General features: G+C 37.5%; 1 protein-coding gene across 5 annotated transcripts in view; it reads left to right on the top strand.

Moving 5' to 3' along the window:
- NRG3 (neuregulin 3) overlaps positions 1–21851 on the top strand; it is a 667244-nt gene that overhangs the window by 390094 nt on the left and 255299 nt on the right. The window contains exons 1-2 of one of the 5 annotated variants that reach the window (XM_069019209.1): positions 3982–4027; positions 4372–4401. The exons of 2 other annotated variants lie outside the window; for them this stretch is intronic. In XM_069019209.1, the coding sequence (XP_068875310.1) occupies positions 4003–4027; positions 4372–4401 (55 nt within the window). In that variant the 5' untranslated portion in view covers positions 3982–4002. Of the gene's footprint in view, positions 1–2528; positions 2843–3981; positions 4028–4371; positions 4402–21851 lie in introns of those variants that run through there. 2 more of the 5 variants (XM_069019208.1, XM_069019210.1) reach the window with 2 other exon arrangements.

Genomic DNA, 21851 nt, shown 5'->3' with positions numbered 1-21851 from the left:
AGCATTAATTTACTGAGCCAACATGCGAAGTACAGACCACGGAGCTATTATTTTACAAATGTTAACATCTAGTTTAAGTGTAGGAGTGCTTAATGGGCTTAAAATATATAAAGACTAATTGTCCTACAGATTTTGTAACCAGTCATGTTATTAATGCTTAGTTGTACTACTTGCAACATTAACTGCTATGTACATGATAAACATGAGTCAGCCATATGACTTTGAATGAAATCAGGCCAGTTGAAAACTGCTGTGCCAAAATTAGTCAACTATTAAGAAGTGACTAAATATTAGAACATTTCTGATGAATAAATTAATTCCAATACCTGTATGAATATAGAAATCTGAAAATATGAAAACAAATTTGGAACTTTTATTAATTTTTGGAGATTGAATTATGGCTACAGCCAAGATGTTTATGTGCATTTCTAAAGTATAATTTTCTAAAACTCTGGTACAACTCAAGTAAATGCGAGTTCATAAATAATCCCAACTGATGATAACAATTTGATTATATGTTAATTTCTTTGCTCCTCGTTTAGTTTACTTCCTTCTCCCATCTCTGCTGTGCACTTTTAGTGCATTAAATATTTGTTCATCTTTGATCCATGTAATATTTTTGATGGGCAGCACACAAATGGTCATTAATTGTTGGATCTTACTTGTCATCAAGGCAAAGAGCAGAAGAATAAAAATTAAATTCTTTACTCCAGCAAACTCATTGGCAGAGTTTCATGTTAGAAACTTGCAATCTTACAGAGCCTAACAGACTCTTTATGAGGGCAATATCTTAAAGTCCTCATGTCTTAATTTTTTATACCTTTTTTTCCCTCTGTTCTATGAAGTGTGATATGATCTGGTGACTTGAGGCAGGAAGGAAGCAAGTTCTCAGGCAGACTGTGCCAAGAATGTCCCTTATTGGAACTTTAAAAAGGAGTTCATCCTATTTTTGAAGGGATTGAAGGGTATAATAGCATTAAGGTCCCAGATATTGTACTCTGTAAAGGACATGATATGCAGTTAAAAAAACAAAAGTAATTCTAAACACACTTGAAGATAGAATGGTTTCTCAGACCAGGCAGGCCAGAGCAGTAACATGAAGGCTCAGGAATGGTTTTCCCTTTCATGTGAAAACTCAAAAAACATTATTATGCATTTGCAGCTTTGGTATTCGGGAAACTTGGAAAACAATCAGATTGGCTGTTAAAACCATCAGTAATTTTTTACAGAATATTCTGGGTCTTCAGAAAGGATTAAATCTATTTTCTTTAAAGAAATATTTGTGTTTAAATTTAACAATCCCCCCCAATATTTAGAAAAACAACATGATTTTCTGAATTTCATGAGAGTTTATCTGCAGTAAAAATCTTTTAATCCTGCTTGTTTCTGATGAGCAAGAGTATCTCAACTATGTAATTTTTGGCTATAAATATGGAGGCAAGTAATATATTAAGTTTTTTAACTAATTAATTATAAAGAGAAAACCAAATGCTGCCTACAGATACATATATTCCCTTTGAAATTTGTCTCCAACCTCATGGATGTGGTGGGTTCATTTAAAATGAAAGCTTATATTCAAATTGTTTGTTTATATGAAAACATTTAGGTATTTGTAAAATTGCCTACTAAATAATCCACAATTGGGTCTGAATGTGCTACTTTCAATTCTTTTTCTATACAGTTTTTTAATTTATTGGCATTTATTTGCTATGAGTGAGTCCCACGAATCGTGTATCGCTCATTAGGAGCGCAGTACACGGTACGTGGGAGGAGCTGCTTTGTTCTCCCAGCCACAGGGAGATGTTGTAGGTTAAGAATAACCTGCCCTGAAGTCCCCCCGGAGCAGACTCCCAGCGTTCCTCACAGGTAATTAATCCCTACAGGAAGCACAAGGGGTTTTGCTGCTTCTTGATTCCTACACTTTTCCTCTGAACAGATCTTTTCTTCAGGGAGCTGTTTCTACACTCAAAATGTGCTGAAAACGTGAACAATCAGTGAGACTTATCAAAGCTTTGCTCTATAGTTTCTTCTCCAGGATGTCTAGTGAAATGAAAATCTTAATAATAGTATCAATTTTTTTTTTTTTTTTTTGGTGCAAGAAGGCTGAGCATAGAGTACCTTCTCCTCACTGGCACTGCTTTTCTTGCCTGCTTGGGTGTGTAAGAACACCCTAAGCTTCTAGGAAGGAAGGCTTTGATGTGTTTCAGCTAGTATCATTAATAAAATATTATTATGCAGATATATTATATTTCCTTCCCGTTTGCTCTCTAACTGTAGGGTGTAACCTTGAAGGGTAGGTCACCTATTCCAAGTTAAAATCCCCATCTTTGTGCTCCAAGTGTTTCTCCTGCAGCCTCAATAAGCGCTAACTCTGCCACCCAGGTGCCCTCTGGAGGTGTTTAAATACATGAACGTTGGTAGAGAGGATCTGACACAGCTGTGGCCAGCCCAGCCCAGCTGCAGCTGTTAATGACCTTAATTAACTCTTTGTTCCACGGCCTTGGGGGCGGTGCCGGGAGACTGAGAACACCTGGGGGCAGGGCAGGGCAGGGCAGGTGCGGGGCAGTTGCTGACTCACCTCTGAAGGAAAAATTCATGAGGATTTTGGCTTGTCTTCAGGAAAAGTTAAAAGTTGGATGACGGTGGATGCTGGTGATCCGGATTCCTGACCCTAGGAAAAGGTTCATAATAGGCAATGTGATCTGACTTTCCCCTCAGAGAGATGAATGTGGCGAATTAAAAATACCTGCGAGATTACTGATGGTGCTGGAGCTGCTATAGCAGCCCTGGCTCCATTGCAGTTTGAGCATGAAAGAAGAGCAGCGTGTGGATCCTGTTGTAAGTAGGTGCTATTTTGTGTTGTGGTATTCTGATTTATTCTCTTGTTACAGCTGTGCTTATGCAGTGACCCACAGACCGTTTTATGATGCTCTATTTGTCCTTCAGCCTTCTTTCCATGTGGATCTTTTGTGCTAAAATGAGGTCTGAATAAATTGTTGTGGTAATGGTAGTAGGTGTTGCTTCTTTGTATGTAATGTGGTGTATGTGAATATGGTCCTGAGCTGACTGGGGTTACAGTGCAGGAGAAATGATAGAGGAAAAAGCAAGCATTTGGTGCAAGCCACATAATTCACTGCCATTTAAGAGCTGTAGATTGTTCCAGAAGCAAAGTGTATTCCCTGGCAGTAGCAGTAAGGAGGAAACTCAGTGTGGGTATGTGTATGTGGTGCCTGAGTAGAGGAAGCTGCTGCCTCTGGCTTTGCTAGGCAAGGTTTCAAGTGCAGCAAGGACTGATGGTTGTGCCCCACCTTCCTAGTGGCCCCTGTGCTCCAGCTCTATGTGCCAGGAGCAGACAAGCTGTTAAAATGTCAGATATAACTAAGGGGATATTGCACAGCTACTGCAGGCTTACTTTTGATAGCAGCCAAGGAAAATTAGGGATCTAGTGTGTCCTGCTTGGATGGTGGTGGAGAGGGCTTGTTGCAACTTGTGTAATATCAGCTAAATGCAGCTCATGAGATCACTAAGACTGAATTATTCTCATGATGATGGGTAAATATTGATGTTTGTAAAATATAGAAGCTTGTGGGTGTTGGTATTTATAAAACTTAGTAAACTGCTAGGAAAATATTTTAATCTCTTTATTGTGTTGAATTCTTCATAAATATTAAAATATTACCATAGTACCCTGCTTCAGAGTATCTAAAATAGTGAAGAATTTTCTGTACAGAGCCTGAATCTCTATGTGGTGTTGGTGGAAGCTGTGCAGCTGCTTTAACTTTCATGAACCAGAGTCTTCCATCTCAGGGACTCCTCCTCTGGCTTTTGCCCAGACAGTGTGCTTCAGTTGTATGATCAGCATTTGTACCACCCTCTATGGCTGTGGATAAAGCTGTTCCCTTCCTGCTTCAGCACAGCTGTGTAACACATTTGAAATGTAGCTTTACATAATTCACAATAAGAGAAAACTCTTGTGTGTGGATCGCGGATACTGTTCTCTCCATGGACACCTGGAAGTTGGGGAAAAGTAAATAGAAGTGTATAGATCAAGCTTGCAAACTAAGAGCTAGCTTTTAAGCTAATGTGCACCCCTCAGCTAAAGTCCTTGGAATGGAGTAATCCTGGGAAATAGATACGTTTTATTTTTGAGCTGCAGCTTATTCTCTGCAGCGTTTTCTGAATTTAGAGTGTCCATTTCTACACAAAATGCTGTGTAACAGGGATAAAATTTTATCTTCAGTGGAACTAGAGAAAAACTATCCTTTGTTCAAACAAAGTAACGTTCCAATGTTTTTTGGCTTTAGAGAGAAAAGAGAATGTTTTTACACTTTTCCTGTAAGAGGTTCATGCCCTTCTGTTTTTCTTCTCAAGGTACCTTGTTCAGATGTGAAAATTTTCCAGGTATTTGTTTAATCCTGAGCAGAACAAATTACCTATGCTGGTAGAGAAAAATATGAGGCTCAGCACATCATTTGATAATGTTCATTTTTCTTCATCACCAGAATGTGAATTTAAAATTTATTTTTGCTTAACTGAGAATTAAAATCTGGAAAAATGTAGTGAAAGTTTCATTCTATGTGATTCAAGATTTTCCCTAGTTTGAATAGTCTCCCATAAAAATATGTGTGACTTGAGGGATGAAGCAGAAAAATTGATCAATACTTTTATAAATATTCTTTTTAAGGTATTTTTGAAAACCTTTTATGTTAGTTTCTAATGAGAAACCACTGCAATATGTTTGATACAGTGCTGTACTAATGTTCACATTTTGTGGAAGTAGGTTTGACAAACTGAATTTTTGTGTCTTCTCTTTTTTCTTTCCTGCTCTATTCAGCCCTCTTTACTCCTCTGTGGCAGTTGAGAAGTCAGGGGAAATGAGTAATTGGAAAGGCTTTAGAGGATCAAACTGGCAAACTAAGAGCTGGTTTTGATGTAAGGTGTAACCTTCAGCAAGGATAGTTAAAGCAGAGTAATCCTGGGAAACACTTGGAGAAAAACAGTTCAGAATTGCAATTCCTTCTGTGCTTCTTGTTTCATTTGAGGCTGGCTAAATTAAATTACTATTGGGAATAAATTATGGAGCCTCTCCTACCAGCAAAAGTCTTTTTAAGATCTGCTTTTATTATCCACGGTGACAGAAATCAATTGGTGTTCATGTCTCCTTTTCCTAGGATTCAGAGTGTACATAAGAAATTCAGATATATAATGATTTATCCTTCCCCCCACACTCTCAATTATTTGAACTGGTGGTTTGAACACTAGCTCTGTTTGGGGAGATTTTTGGGGATCAAACAAGGACAGAGAGCATCTACAAAAAGCACAAGTTTTATCCAGAGTGTGGAGTTTTTCAGACAGTATAAGCTTGTGAAACTAAAACACAGATAAAACTTAGTCTTCCCTGTGTTTATGAGTATTTAAAATTGGTTAACTCCACAGCATATATTTAAGTAATATGAAAATATAAAATCCCTCCTAAAGAGCAAAGATAACATCCTAATGAATGTCTAAAAGCCTGGGTAGTGTTCAGCATATCACCATAATTATTAAACAGGCGGGAATGGATGCCTTAAGAACCCATGGTGTGTGCCCCATGCTTCACCAGATCTCACAGGCCTGTCTTGTAAGTGCTAATTAAAACTGTATTGCAATAAAGAGAAGCACTGCAGTAAGGAGAGGTGATTCAGTGCTAGCAAGTACCTGCTATCATTACTTCTTGTTTATGATGGGGAAATTTAATCATGATCTAAAGTAGTGTGTGTGCTACCAAGCACACCGTGGAGGAGCTGTGCAGGTCTTTGGACACCACGAGGAGCAGCTCACTTGATACTCACATGTGCTTTTTCTGAAAATGGGTACAATTTACCTTGAGTCCAGAGATGTTTCCTGACCAGGTTGCTGTGTGTAGATTGCGTGTCAGTACTGATACAGATTGAAATCTGAGGTGCTGCCTGTATGAAAGGAATTCTGCTCTCTAGCACTCAGCCTGTGCTTAAGTGGAGGTTCAGGTCAGTATGTCTTTGAGATGGTTTTCTCTGGGAAGCAGAGAACGAGTGAACTGCTCGTGTGACAGCTTAGACACAGGTGAAAAAGGTCATCCAACTTTGTCTTGCATTAATTAAAAGAAGAAAACCTGCACTGGCAAAAGTCACTGAAAAGAAGCATCAGTTTTGTGGAGCTGTCAATGCCAAATAAATAGAACAAATCAGGTTTTTTGTTTAAAATGAATTTTTCATCAAAATAGTTTTGAAGTTGGCTCATGCTGCTGAAGCTTACATACATACTCTGTACCCTCATCTAGAGTTCAGCTGGTTTTGCCATAGGTCTTTCTGTGCTTCATAGGTGTGCCTATGATTTCCTCGTTAAAATAATCCTTCCTTTATTTATAATAGGCATAAAAGTAACCCAAAGAGCTTATGAAAATATATATGAGGATGTAAATGGCCTGTTACAAGGGATGGAGGAGCTTTTTATTCCTGATCGTAAAGAAGGAAGACAGATACAGTGTAGGACAAAATAAGTGGGTGGTCTCTACATATTCACATTTTGTAAATACACAGTTGAGATTATGACAGTATCAGAACCTATGAAAGTTAATATTCTCAGTTCAAAACATCCTTCTTGAAATCTTATGTTTTGTTAATGAACATGTGGACTGGCTGTTCCAGTAGTTACCAAAGTGCGTACTTAGAAAAAACCTATGGAAACATGAGAAAGGTAGAAGAATTTTCCAAGTCTTGCTCAGCACTAGTGGAGTGATGCTAGGTGATCACATGTAATAGGTAAAACATCAGCCACAGTGATAGTAAACCTAAATGTCTGCCATAAACAGGGTTTCTGTGCAACAAATACTGATGCTAAAAATATGGTCACAGTTCAGTCACAAGAACATCAAAATCAAAATGCAAGAAAATGCATCTTGAATCAAGCAAATAATCAAGCAGTGGCACCAAATGTGTGCTTTGGGATTTGGGTTGATTTTAGCACTGAGAGTTCTGCCTTTCTACTTCTGAAATGAAAGTTCTTGTGCAATCTTTCCAACAACTCCAGCCAATGCTGTTCAGATATTTCTCTTAGTGACAATTCTTTTCCCCAAGTATTATTCCCATTAAGAAATCTGTCCCAAGAGAACAGGTAAGATACTGTCTCATGGAAGTACAGCTGTCTTTTTGAGGCTAACTAGACAAATAAGAATTTTTTTTCAGTATACTCAGAACTTATCTTAGTAAATATGCTAGATCTTCTCGTAGTACTCACTGTCATTGATTCAATAAACCAAAGACCAATCTCTTTTCCAGTAGTAAGAGAGGAGGTAACACTTCTGCTTCTAGGTTCTTTATCCTGTGAGCAGTAGTGACTGAATAGTTAACACAGATGGTGAGGTTTGTTTGTTTCTTTTCCTTCTAAAGGGTTTAGTGGTTTAATGTATGGCTTTTCTTTGCAGGACTGCATCTTACTTCTTAACTGAAAAATTGTGCTTTTAAAAAATATGCATGCCTGGGTCCTTGATTTAGTTTTCTAGCTCTGTCCTCATTTCAAATATCACAGCTATTTATTACCTTTAATATTTTTCCACAAATACTAATTTTTAAAGACCAGTTCTATATTTAAAACACTCATATAAAAATTATTGCAGTGTTTTACCTTAAAAGCAAATGAAACCCAAAATATTGGCTTCTTCAGCTGTAATGGGCGTGCATGTCAATGTTTTGGTAGTGGGTGGGCTTTAGGCATGGCATTCCCCTGCATTGCTTAGGGGAGGAGGTAGAGGATCAGGAGTAAAGTCAAGCCTGGGAAGAAGGGAGGGGTGGGGAGAAGATGTTTTTAAGATTTAGTTTTATTTCTCATTATCCTACTCTGATTTGATTGATAACAAATTAAACCCACCCAAGCTGCCATTGCTAGTTCACAAAAGCACAGCATTAGTCACCTGTTCTTAACAATTGTCTTTTTCCAACAGATTGTGTCATTCAATGTACATAGAAAGGGAACACCTTAATAATTTTTAGCTACAAATATTTAATAGCTTTTTAGCTAACTGAGAGAGAGGGAAAAGACAAGTTAATGAAGCAAGGTTGTGAATGAAGTGTGGAAGGACAGTCTGGTATAAATTCTGACTGCCTCATACTATAGTGAAGTGGACTGAAACCAAACACAAAAGGATTAAGTATCTCTGAGCAATGTCTCATTTGTAGTCTGCTTTCCATAGGAGACTTCAGGAGCTGAGGAAGCTGAGTGTTATTTACTCTGTGGAATAGAAGTGCTGGTATTGTTAGGCAAAATCCCAATAAAATATTATTTTTCCACCTAAAACGTATGGCTTATGTAGTGGGCTTCTGCTATAGCTGCTTCCATGCTATTTTTGTTCCCTGTTTTTACACACCCTTTTGTGGGGCAGGGGTTCTGATAAAGGGATGAACTACTGACAAGCAAAACTTAAATCAGACATACTTGAATTTTTAGGCTGCCGTGCAGAGAAACTAGCCACTATAAATTCTCTGTAGTTACTTGCTTTTCTTTTGCTGCACTGCTTCTGATACCATGCTCTCTGCTGTGGATGATGGTGCTTGCCTCTTTCCAGTATACCAGCTGAGTAGGTGTAGAATGTGCAGCAGTGGCAGGCTCAAGGAGCTTTTCTGTAAAGCAGTGTAATGAAATATTTACAAGATTTGATGTAATGAGCTAGGCAATTATGTGTGAATTGTACTGTCCTCAGTTGTTAGAATAGGCAGCCTGCACACATTTGCAGAATCTCCTTCAGCACAGTTTCCAAACCATGTTTTATGGAGTGAAAATATTGTAACCTTCTCTGTAAGGTTTCATTCTATCACATCACAATGAAGCACAGAAATATTTACAGTTGAGCTTTGCAAAAAAGGAGGTTAAGAATTCTATTAAGACATATAAATGAGCTTATATAAGGATGTGTGCATTTTCAACCTGCCAGAGATGCAAGAACAAGCTTTTCATATTGGAAGGTTCAGGCAATTTCATGTTATTCAGGTATCTTTCACCTTTATTTCAGTGCTTTTGGTGTGAAGCTGCAGGAACCTCTCACCTTCCCTGCTTAGCTGACCATTTTTCTGGAAAGCCTGTTATTTAAAGCTTTGACCACTTTTTTTCTTGCAGCTTCAGTGCTTGTATTATAAATCTGTGCAAGTACCAGCAAGTATAGTGTTTATTGGCCAATGAATGGCCAGTTTTCTAAGGTCAGGATAAGGCTTTCTGTTCACAGATGTGACAAACCTGACTCTGTTCTAGCAAATTACCCCATTTAATAGGCAAAGGGGTGCAAATCTGACAGATGATAATCTGCTTTCTATTTTGTATGGGAAAATGAGAGAGAATTTGATACCACCCTGTATGTCCTGAGAGAGTGGTCTAATAGTGCAAAAAGCAATTAACTAGTTCTGCTACAAATTTATTTTTGGCTATGCAATAATACTGCATCCTTTCATTTCGAAGTATTTTTCTGAACTAAGGAAAGGAAGGACCATAAATGTTAGAACTGAGACTGCTGGTTCTGATTCAGACTTCTAATGTGAAATTGCCCAAATACTTTAATGTCCAGTTCCAAAAGAAAACTGATTCATCTTTTATCAGTCTTTGTCTGTATTGCTTTTAGTCTAACAGTGTACTCTTCTTAATGCAGGTGGTAAAATGCTTTGATCTTCCTGTTAGCCACTTGGTGTTGCTTTCTGAAGTTACAATCAGCTGCCTTATTTGAAGAAATTATTGGAGCCCCTGAATGCAGCTTCTCTTTGTGCAGAGGAATTTTACCTGAATGACTAGTCTGCATTCTTTCTCTGACTGTTTTGGATTGTGTAGAAGGGATGCATATGCAAGTATGTTTATTAAGAATATTGTGTCTAGCCTTAATTATAAATGAAAAAGGGAAAGGCCTGTCTACAACTCCTATCAGTCCAGTAGCCTGAGAGATACTGTCATATTTTTTACTGTTCTAGAATGAGATAGTAAAGTGTGTGCAATTAGTAGTGCAAGGACATCTTACCTGGACTTTGACCCCTTTGACTCTTAGACTTACCTCTGCACATTGATGTCTTTCTCTTGTGTGCCCTCACCTAATGGGAATGAAGCTGTGAAGCAGTAGTCTATGGGAATATGTATTAGGGAAGTACTGGCCTTAATTTATACTCTTCAAATGCTTATTTGTAGTGCAGTCTGATTAGCTCAAAACTTGAGTGTCTTTGATTTGCAATGTATGCATTTACAATTAAAAATTGGGGAGCGGGGGCCAATGACAGACTGCTATTGGACAATCATTTACCTGAAACAAAGAAGGTAAATTTGTCTGTGAAACCACAGAAGTTGAATCTACTGACATCTCCTACTGGCCAATTTGAAATCCCCAGCATGATTGAAAGAGTTGGTGAATGCTCCAAAAATAATGAGAAGTGTTTATAGAAAATTACTCCAGCTTTGATCCATGCTCTGGAGGAACTGTGCACACTTTCAAGAAAATGTATTCATTTCTTTTGAAGTCTCATTGATTTTTAAATGAGAACCTGGAAAGTGGTGGAGAAACGAAACTTATTCTTTATAAAAGCAAGGAACAACTAAATAGCATTACTGACTTTAGACAATGAGGAGATACAGGCTGAGGGGAATTTGCTTTTTACTGCCTGTGGTTTTTTGTCTGACACAATCTTATGTCTGTAATGTATGCAAAGCATTAGCAGTGATGAGCAGATTCTTAAACCCCAAAGAGGGGCAAGAAATTATAAGTGTAATGACAAGATTTGCAGAACAGCCAAGTGATTTATGGGCTGTGCTGATTTCTAAGGCCTTTTGTAGTAATGCAGAAAATAGGCAATAGCCTTTAGGCATCATTAACTTTGACTTGTTTTCATATACACAGCAAACAGATAAACTGATTTTTTTCCATTTTACAGTAGGAGCTATGGTACGTCTATTTCTCTCTAAACTCAATAGAAATGTGGTGAATAGAATTAAAATAACTGTTAAAAAAAGTTAAACTGTTCTGTAATGGAGAATGAGCTATGTGCTGTGAATTGCTGTGTCTAGTGGAAGCCCTTCAGTATTTTCTTTTACTTTCTTTTAAAATCATTACAGAGTTTCTATGTAGTCTAACAGGCAATATGTAAAACTCCATCACATTCTGGTTTGCCCCTCTATAGGTTAATAACTGTTGGTACATAGCATCCATTAAAAACAATGTTGTTTATTATGTTGGCATAGGCTAGATATTACTACTGAAATGACTTCTGAAGAGGTAAATGTGAAAGCAGTGATACCTGCCTTTTCCCATTGGCAAAAAGTACTGTGTTTTTCTGCCAGTGGTATGGTTGCAGGTGGCAACAAGCAGTGTGGTCAGTCCCTGGATTACAGACTATCACAGAGTGAATTCATTCATCATCTTGTCTCTAGTCCATTAAGTGAAACTTACCTGAAGTTTCACTCCTTTTGATCTTTTTATTTTCTACATAATCAGGTATAACCTTTCAAATAGTGACATAAAGAGATCAAGTAGACATAACAGTACCTGAGGACTGATGCATGTGGTGCATGAATCGAGCTCTGAAAGTGCTGATATAAAGTTTGTGATTATTAGGATTGATATCACTGTACATCTTTTTAAATAGTTGTGTAATTGAAAGCATTAATTGAATTACAACCTGAGAATACTTGTGACATTTGACTGCTTATTTGTTAGTCTGCTTCTTGTAGGCAGGGTGTGTTTTGCAAGATGTGTTGTATGAAGCTTTTGGAAATATTTGAGCATAATTGTGCTGTGGGCCTGTCTCATGTTTGATGCGTTCGAAATATTTTCCTACGGTCCAGTACAGAGGGGCAGCAAATCTGCCACATCTCCAAAGCAATGAGACATCCACTTCATTCAGCTCTAAATGCACCTCTCCTTCTGACTGGAGTGGGTTCAAGACTTTTCCTTGGGCTGAATGTATTTATAAGAATGCAGTGACACCACAGCTGAAAGTGCTGTTCTCATACAATTAATAGTGCTACTAACAGCTGTGATTTCAGACAAGCACAGACAGACACAACTGTTTCTTATCATTATGTTATGAGACCATTTTTGTCCATATCAAATTTTTTTCTTCTACCCTATTACAATGTTGTCCATGTATTTTACAGATTTCTTTTCTATTTGCTAAATGCAACTAGTGTTACCTTATTTAAAATCTTGCAATTCAGCAGTGTGATCAACTTCCTCATAATTTTTGATCTATGTTTATGGGAGAATCTACAGTTATGCCACTTCAGTCCCACCCTCATTTATTTTAATGTTCATCATTCTGTCATTTTTTCCTATTAGAATATGCCACCTTGGATCACATAAAGCTCTTTTTCTTGGCCAGAGTGAAGCCAAGTTCCCTGAACTGATCTCTCTCAAAGATAAAATTGAATGTTTTTCTGAGTTTGTGTCTTTGAAGTCTGGCTCTGTTAGAGAATAATAAGTTATACTGTGGGGTTGTGGGGATTTCTTTGCTTTGTTTGGTCAGGGAATCTGTTTTGTGTTGTTAAAATGGAGTGGCTGATGACATCCTGAGGTCTGTCTGTGCTGCTGACAAGTGTAAGTGTGAACATAACCTAGCTCAGGTTTCAAGTAAAGCTTGGCATAGCAGTTTCAGGCTCTCTGTTGGGGCAAATACTCACCCAAGTCATGGCTAAGAAACTATATGGCTGTAGCAAATTCCATGCTATGGCAATTCACCTGCAGCTGCTGTGTTAGGAACTGGAGATCTGCAAAAGTGACCTGAGCAAGATCTTGCCACCCTTTCTGGGTTCTGCTGAAACTTAGATGGAGTTAATGTTTTTTTGGCTGCAATTTTTGTTTCTCCTGACAAATCAGGTGACTTAAAACCACAGCATATTATTCTAATGGAGTTTTAATCAAATAAGCAAAAAATTTGCCAATATGAATGAGTAATAAGAGAATGCTTGCAAAGAATAAAAATGTCTGTCTGGGACAAAGCTAAGAAAGCATATTTACAAAATCTCCATGTCTGTGTGTGTCTGAAGGTTGTGGGGAAGGACGGGGTTATTTGTAGGCACGGCATGTTGGGAATGTGTCCCAACCCTTTCAAGTGTAAGGATTTGGTGCCATGAGGATGTAAGTGCACCACTGGATGGATTTGGTTTCCAAGGATTTTTATCTGCTCTTTGAAAATCCTTGCATTTATTAACATACTTTGTTAGAACAAATAAGCAAACATTACTTCACCAGTGAGCAGAACCTGCCATGCAAAATAAGTGCGAATACTTCCCTGCGGGAAAGATAATTCTCCAATTAGCCTCCAACCATTCAGTGATTGAAAATTTGTGGATGCAAGTAATTTTCAGATTATTTAAGTCACTTAAAAATAAAATAAAGGATTCCTGTGGAGCTGGTAGAACTTATTTGTAGTTGGGGTGCTTCTGACTCCAGATCACATCTGGCAGGAGCAAAATGTATTCATTCACTGTATTATCTTACAGTGTGTACCAGGCTGATGAAAGAAACACATGTAGAGGTAATTCTTTCCAGTATTGAAATATGTATGTTTTATTGGAAGAACAGAGGGGTGGAAGAGGCAGAATCAGGGAAATAATTTATACAATGGCCTTTTAGATTTTCCATTCCTCTTTTCTTCAAAGCCTCTACAGTTGGTGGCAATGTCTTGTCATTTGGGTCTCTCTTGAAAGGTGACCGTGCCTTTCAGATAAGGAAATGTGCTCCTTTGTCTCCCTCTCATGGAGGAGCCACCTGTCATGTCCCACAGCCTGCTCAAGCAGTTGGAGCTTCTTTATTTCTTTAACTTCGAAGTTTGGGATTAGTTTTTGCAAAATCTGCTCTGGCCCAACTCTTAAGTATGAGTTAGTGTTTAGTGGCTTGCAGAACAATGACACTTTCTTCCTGTCACTTAGTGTCTGCTTCACAACACAAAGTGTGGAGGTTCTTGGCAGCCTAGGTTTTAAGTGGCTGTTAAATCCATTGTACCTTGAATTTCAATTGTTTATCATCAAGAAGGAAGCCAGCTGGATTTGCCAGTGGTGTCACACTTTGGCAGTCCCATTTCAGATTTGGACCACCTGGCATGTCAGTCCTGTGCACAGGATACTTGACCTGCCAAAGTCCTGACTGCCTGAGGTAAAAACAGCCCCAGGAAGATACCTGGTGTAGGAAGTCACCTGCATGTCAGACTTGATGGGTAGAGTTGTTTTCTTTTTTTTTTTGATAGTGAAGGATGTCTTACCCTACAGCTTTGCTGATAACTTCCTTGTGCTCAGTTTGAGGGCTTGTAAACATAGGTTCTCAATTTTCAAAATATTCCATGATCATTGTCTCTCTCCTTTTATTATTGAACAAAAGTGATTATGCCTATCTTAAAAGTTGGCAAAGGCAGGTCTTGCTCAATATAAGCATTATGAGTGGTGTTACTGTAAGAAGACTTCTTACCAAACACATCTTTTCTGATAAAAAGATTTCCTCCACTGTATTGCTTGTAGATTCCTAATTGCTTTTATATAATAAAACATTAAAAGAAACTTGATGTAGTAAAACCAGATGTAGCCTTATTAAATTAGAAAACTTGAACATTCATTATAATTATATTTAAATTGTTTTTATGATCTTAGAACAACTGTGTATGTGATTGAGAGATGGATGCTTGCAATATTAGATAATGGCAATATTAGATCAAAGCTGTTTGTGTCTTTCAATTACCCTGTGTAGTATTGCTGAATTTTCAATTACCTTAGTAGCACATTAGTAGAGTTGAGTGTGCTGCCTCTTCAGTGCACCACCTGCTCCTGTAGTTTCATGTAATCTGCAGTGCAAGAGAGCTCAGTTGCTCAAAGGAGTAGAACTGACATTTTTTACCTGAGGAAGAATCAATTTCCAGTTGCACTGTAGCTTTCAGGAAAGGCAGCTTGTAAAACCATCTATCCTGTTTCCTGGCAGGTTCAGATACAGTTATTTGCTCCTACCTAGTTATGAAGTGTGCAAAACTCCTTCTCATGGTGTCACACTCTGATTTTGCTTCATTAATTTGCAGGATCTTGTTCATTTTCTCAAGTGAGAGAAGGAACAAGCCCACCTTGGATTCCTTGCACAAATTGTTCTGGTGTAAAGTTAATGCCTTAAAATTGTTTTCATTGCATTCTGGTTTAGTAAAGATTTCTTGTTTCTCTATGTGCTGTCCTCAGCTAATAGAGTGAAAAGTCTCCATTTTCTTCAGGTTTTTTTTTTTTAAACTTTCTGCCAGAAATGTCAATATGTTCTAGCTTTCCTTCACTATAATGTATGATATAATAAATGTCTGCAAGCAAAAGGAATCCATTTTCATCCAGACCACCTTTCTTTTAATCTTGCCACAGTGTGTAGCCTAAAGACTATAGTTAGATGAAAGTTTCCCGTTACATGCTTCATAAAAGCAGTATAAGTACTTTAAGCCTCTATATTCTGCAGTAAATAGAGGCAAAGGGTTTTCTCTGGCCTTTTGCTCATTCTTTGTGAGAAACCACTAAGCTGCTTCCAGGTAATGTTTGATTTCTTTTTAGATATGCTTGTTTTGAATCTCTTTTTATATCTATTAAGAGTAAGAGCTGGAGGAAATTTTCAGGGATGATTTGCTCTATGTAATGTCCCCATGAGAACTCATTTCAGCAGTGATTTTGTTTATTTAGTGACAGTCACGTATAACCTTTATTTCCAGAATTATAAAATTCCTAATCTGTAAAGCCTCAAACCTTTGTACAAAGGTGCCTTCAAGACTAAGTGACCTCTCCATCCTGTCTTGCAATGGGAGTAGTTTCTACCCTTGATCTCATCATACCAGTGAGGCTTCCAGAATCAAGTTCCAGTGAAGAGGGCTTGTAATTGAAAAAGGCTGTATGTTTTTACAGTTTGTGTCCCCTGAAATGTGTTGGTTCTGGGTTCATTACTCCAGATATGTCACCTAAACTTTTTTCTGTGGTCACTGTGAGATAGATCAAGACACTCTTGAATTTGTTGTGTTTAGATGTAATGTGTAAGGGTGGCAAATTATAAATCTTGGAATGTATGAAGTTACAAGGAAAGGTATTTCCCAGGAGCTATTTCACATGAAACAGAAGTATGCCTAGAGGAGTTAGTTAATTTCGTCCTTCTTTGGAATCAGTGGCTACAGTCATTAGGAAAACAATGCTAAAATTCTATTTACACATACTTGTGAAATAGAACAAAAAGTATTAGAACTGAAAAGTAGAATGCAGCACTAATGTATATGCGGAACAAAAATTTTAGAAAATCAAGCAGGAAATAATTGTTTCAAAGTATTTATGAAGTAATTATCTATTTTTACTTATAACTAGAGAAACTGTCAGCCTTTTAATAACAGTATGAGTACAAAGCTGAAGCTTTAAGCAGTTTATATGGATGTCTTTTTCAATGTTTCCCACCTTAAGCAGAGTGAATTACTGCTGAAAGTCAGATGAGAATTTGACCTATGTAGAGGTAAAAATAACCAAACCAGCTCAAAGTCTATATTCTACTTCCATGAGTTCAGGCTCTTACTTGAGCTGATTAAACATAAACTAATCCACTTGCCTGTGGCACAATCCATGAATTCCATGCTGCTTTTGTGAATCAATAAAATTTCACACTCTAGATATAGTTAGAAACACTGTTGAAATGACACCTTTCTGCTAACATAAGTGATTTGATGTCTGTATGTGTGTACCCTGACAGGTGCACACACACACAAATCTCTGTTTACCTGTCATGGCAGAAATTCAGCCCAGCTCTGGGATTGCAGTGTCCATGTGTTGCTAACCCTTCATTTGAGGACACTTGCTACACTTCAGTGATTTTAGGATTAGTGCTGAGGTGACTCATCACCCTTTGTCAGTTTGGGGAAATTCAGCACATATCATAGTGTAGCTTCCAAAAGTTCCCATGGGAGCTGTTTATGTTTGAAGTCACTGAGTCTGGGAATTAAAAAGTTCAGCAAAGCATACAGGGCAGTTGGCTTACAAAAACCCTGATCTGAAATGTGGTACAAGCTGTTGTTTCTGGTCTGAAAAGGGGAGATGAACCTGTCCTAACAGCAATGCACAGCTATATTGCCAATGGTTTAAAACCACATTTTATGAATGTGCCTATTTCACAAAAATCACATGACTCCTAACTTGTTAAACCCTCTTTTCAAGAGTAATGTGAAATTTTTATTTTTCTATATGTTCGTTTAGAAGACTTTTATTATTATTATGCATAATGTTATAAAATATTAATTGGTTTTGCCATTTCTATGTAGTCTCTCAAAGAGACAAATGTTAAGGAAAAATACATTTTACTTTAGAAATACTTGCTGTAAATCACATGTGATCTAGAGTGTAATATAGTTTTAGGGGATCATGGATCATCTATATCACAGTTAACACATTCTTGTGGGATTCTTTGCTTATTACCTTATAAATATTACATTACCTTTTAATTTTGCTCAGATGAGGGTATGCAGGAAAGGCAAGTAAACTTCCTTTGAAATGTATCAGGATCGGTATTGAAAGTAATCCAGATCACATGATAGATGCTGAAGGTAATCTAGACGGCATGACCAAAGTGTTTTGAGTACCATCATGTTTCTCTTGAGAGAGTCCAGTGATGTAGAAGCTTTACATATCTTTAATATATCCTAAACAGATTAGTTTTTAGAATTTAACTCTGGGGAATTGTCCAGCTGGAAATTATTAGTAGGTGTGGAATGATTTGTAGATACATTTTTGGACTTCTCACTGATTTCTGGAATTTATATTTACACCAGATTCAATGAGAGTTCCATATAGAAGATCCATAGAGAAACTATTCTATAAATAACAGTGGGACTGTAAGTTCCATATTCCTTGACAAGGTGAGTAGCTACTTCAAAGATACATGTTTTATTTTTTTAACACAAATTCAGGGCCTAGAAAACTCAATGAGACCATATAGAAAGACATGGATTAGAAAGTGCTCAAGATGAAACAATACAGCTGAAAAGATGGCATAACAGGGAGATAACATACGGCACTAGTACAAGTTCAGTCTTTCAGAATTTATCTTGTTAACCATTCATAATGTTGCCTACATAGACTAAGCAGCCCCAAATAAGTTCAACCAGATTTTCTATAAGTTTGGGGGGGTTGTTGAGGGCTTTCTTGCATGTATGAAAGCTTTTTTAAAGGAAAAAAAATAAGGTGGGGGGATGGACAGGGGAGGAGAGAGTTGTGTTCTGTTCAACCAGAAGAATCACAAAACACACCAAAAATCTATGCTTTGACAAGGCTTATTCCTTAATTTTCCAATTAAGGGGAGGTTTGAAAAGAAAAAAGTCCAGTCACATGAGCCAAATGCAGTCATTTGAACTGCAGTAGGTGTGTCTGATGCTATTATGAACTGTCTCATTCTTATGTTTCCTTTAAGGATGTTCAGGTGAATTGTTTTGGCCTTTGAGAGTTTTGGTTTTGACTGTAAATCATAAGATCTTTGCCTCTTCATGATTAATGAGATAAGGTACTTGAATGACTGCTTAATTTAGTGATCTGAGATTTAGAGAATTGCTCTGAGAGTATTGGTAAGTAAATTTGTTCACTGTGTGAGAAGTATTTAAAATAACAGCAGTAGCTTGAGAAAGACTACTCTTCACTTAGAGGATGTAACATTGCTAGTAAAAGTCAATTGTGTGTGGAGGAACTAGAGCTGTACTGTGTCACTGCTTAATTTAGAGCAGCCACTTTTAACTCAGGTTGATTGCCATTAAAAACCAATTTTGCCATTGCAGTCAGCATTGATCCTCATATTTTATCAATTATGCAATCTCTGAAGGCTAGAGGAGGGGAAGCCAGAAAGTTCTGCCATGCTGTTTGAGAAGCTCTTTCCAGGTGCAGGTCTTTGGATGGTCTGAGCACACATTTGCACACATTGGGTTCTCTTGCCAATTTGTGGGTTCACCCAGTAGCAAGGCTGAGCAAATCTCCAGAGGTGCAAATGGGGAACAGCACCATTGCTGCTTTATCATCATGGTCTTCTTCTGCTTCTTGAATTTTGTACAGCTGAGTGGGTTAATTTATTGCTTTTCCCATCTTCTGTCTTTTTCTTTGATTGAATTGCCCTTAATCAAATAACTTGCTGACTTCGGTGGGGGAAGACATGCAGACAATCAATGTGATTGATAAAGCAAGCTTCGTTTATTGGCAATACAGAGGCACTTATATAGTATGAGAGTATATGCTTATCAGTTCTTTAATTGGTTTAAACTTACGAAAGCGCATTCTTATTTCTACATAATTGGGTTAGATAAAAGGCTACATTTGGCAAGCTTCTATTATTTATGTTTTGACTTGAGAAATCAAAGTTCTCCCTCCCTTCTCATGGTCAGTACATCTTATCAGCACAGCACTGTACCTCCTTAAAACTCCCTTTTGGTTCGCAGGCCTTTGCTCATGCAGGCCTTTGCTTGTACAGCTCTGTTATTGATCTGGCTTTATCAATGATCCATGTCCCTGATCCTCTAACCATTCTTCAACACAAATATCCTTATATTCCACACATCCTTGAAAACTGTATATTCATTTGAGTTTGAAAGTGGTTGTTCAGAGCAGCCAACAGACATGTTGTTTCAGTGAGATGTTGTGTGTTCCTGTCCAGTCTCAGCAGAAATGTACATCTGTGCAGCATTGCAGAGGTGCAATATGTTTCTTTCATGGTCAGCTTTTACCACTTCCTGGCATGTTTTGGGAGCTTGTCCAGGGATGTTGATTGCCATGGCTCTGCACTTGGTTTGTAACAGTCTTACGCACGGTCTGATCAGTCTGGCAGGGGTAAAGAAACAGATTTAAAGACTGTGCTTGTATGAATTACCATGAATTTTGTCTCTCTTCCAGACGATGTATCAGCTGTGCATTGGTTGATGCTCAGTATCAATAGCTTTATACTGGATTTAATAAGACATTTAAGGAAAAATGCTGCAAATCCTTTGTTTCTTTTGCTTGGACAAACTGTAAATAAGCAGCTTGCAGATTAATGTTGTTCAGTGAGGTCTATTCAAGCAGATTTTCTGCCTGTCATGTTGACCCAAAGAATGACTGTTACTATACAGTATTTGTTATTATTTGGCTGCTTTATTCCTGATTTGATATGCAATAGTAGATAAATGCTCTCATAATATGCAGAGCATAAATAAAAATAGCTAACTCAAAATAGTGTTTCATTTGACTTACCTGATTTTGGTAACCAGTCACATTTGACTCTGTGCTAGAGTAGCCAAAAAATTCTGGCAGGAAACAGGAGAGCAGTAACTAAGTCTTATATATAAATATCAAAATACTAAAGTCCTGAGAAAGTCTTCCACATATTTTGGTATTTTCCTCTTCTACGTATTCTTATATACTTATATGTCAGTATTATATACTTATATAAGCGAGTGTATCATCATTTTTGTTTACATCTTAAAAATGAGTGAAATGTAGTTGTCTCACTTTTCCTAATGCCTCCTTTGAATGTGAACGTTGTCTAATGATGTGTTTCTACTCTTCTAAGAGCTAGGTGAGTTAATTTGAAAAATTTACCAGCAGCCCAGAGCAGTGAGTGCTTGTAATTGCCCACCTGGTGTGCAAGATATGCCTTTTTTAATAGAAAACTTCAAAAGCTCAGTGAGTTTAATTAAAGTGTATGGAAGAATAAAAGTGAGATTGAAAAGGCAGAAGTGGAGGAGAAAAAAAAAAAACAAAACAGAAGAATTACAGGGAATTGCTAAAACTCTGTTACAATCTTTCAGGAAAGCATTTTCGGGTGAGTTCTTGAGCATCAACACAGGGCACGCCTTAGGACACGCACACAGTGCACAGGACTACAAACAGCTGTGTCCTGGGTCAGACACAGAGACAGGATCTAAAGCAGGTTATCAAGCTGGAAGTATTTGGAACTAGACTCTGAATATTCTCATTAAAGCTCAGACACAGAAGAAGAAGAATGTTCATTTGTACCACAAATCTAAATCTTTGCAGTGGGTAGATACTTCTTTGGGAAAATGGGCTACACCTTGTTCTGTAAGATCTGGGGTGACTCTTCGGTGGTCACTTGGGCAAACTGAAGTTTGTTCACATGATTTTATTTCTGTATGTATGTTCTAAAGAAGATTGTTAACCAGTATTACATGTAATCAATCCAGTGATGACTTGCTGATATGTACAGAAAAGGCTAATGTAAAATTTATTAAGTAGAAAGAATGAATAATTGAATGTTGTCATTCAGTATTCAGTTTTCACTGTGATACGGAGTTAAAGTGGCAGCACTAAGAACTGCCAAGTCATCCAATTTGTCTGTGAAATATTAATTTGAATGATGTGGAAATTTTCCATGGTCTTAGTATGAATACTGAGATGTCAATTTGGCTCAAGTTTGAAATCCTATGATACATGACTTATTCAGCTTGTGTTTGAGAAGAAAAGCAGGAAGAAGCAAAGAAAAAATAATGAAGTAACAGGATTTAAAACAGATAAACACCAAACTGAGGAAAAGAAACTAAAAACCACCAGAATTTCATTTATTTCTTCATAAAAGATAATGAACAGTATGGCCAGGAGAAAACTATCACTTCACATAGCAAAACACTAAATCCAAACATATGCATGTGCTTAAGTCTGTATTTAGACAATTAAATGCACTCTTTCTGTATACTTCATATATGAAAAGCTGAGTACAGCTCCCATTAAAATCATCAGCGAGGTGTAGTATGGGCTGCAGGTGGAGATGGTGCTATAGGCATGGCTTTTGCATCTGCTGCCATGTTACTCATTGCCCTTTGCTGTGAGGGATGGATTCAGAAAAAATTTTTAAACGGTTTATAAGGTAGAAA

The sequence above is a fragment of the Aphelocoma coerulescens genome, chromosome 6 (assembly GCF_041296385.1).
Source record: "Aphelocoma coerulescens isolate FSJ_1873_10779 chromosome 6, UR_Acoe_1.0, whole genome shotgun sequence".
NCBI classification, from domain to species: Eukaryota; Metazoa; Chordata; class Aves; order Passeriformes; family Corvidae; genus Aphelocoma; species Aphelocoma coerulescens.
This window is presented reverse-complemented; position numbering and strand designations above follow the sequence as displayed.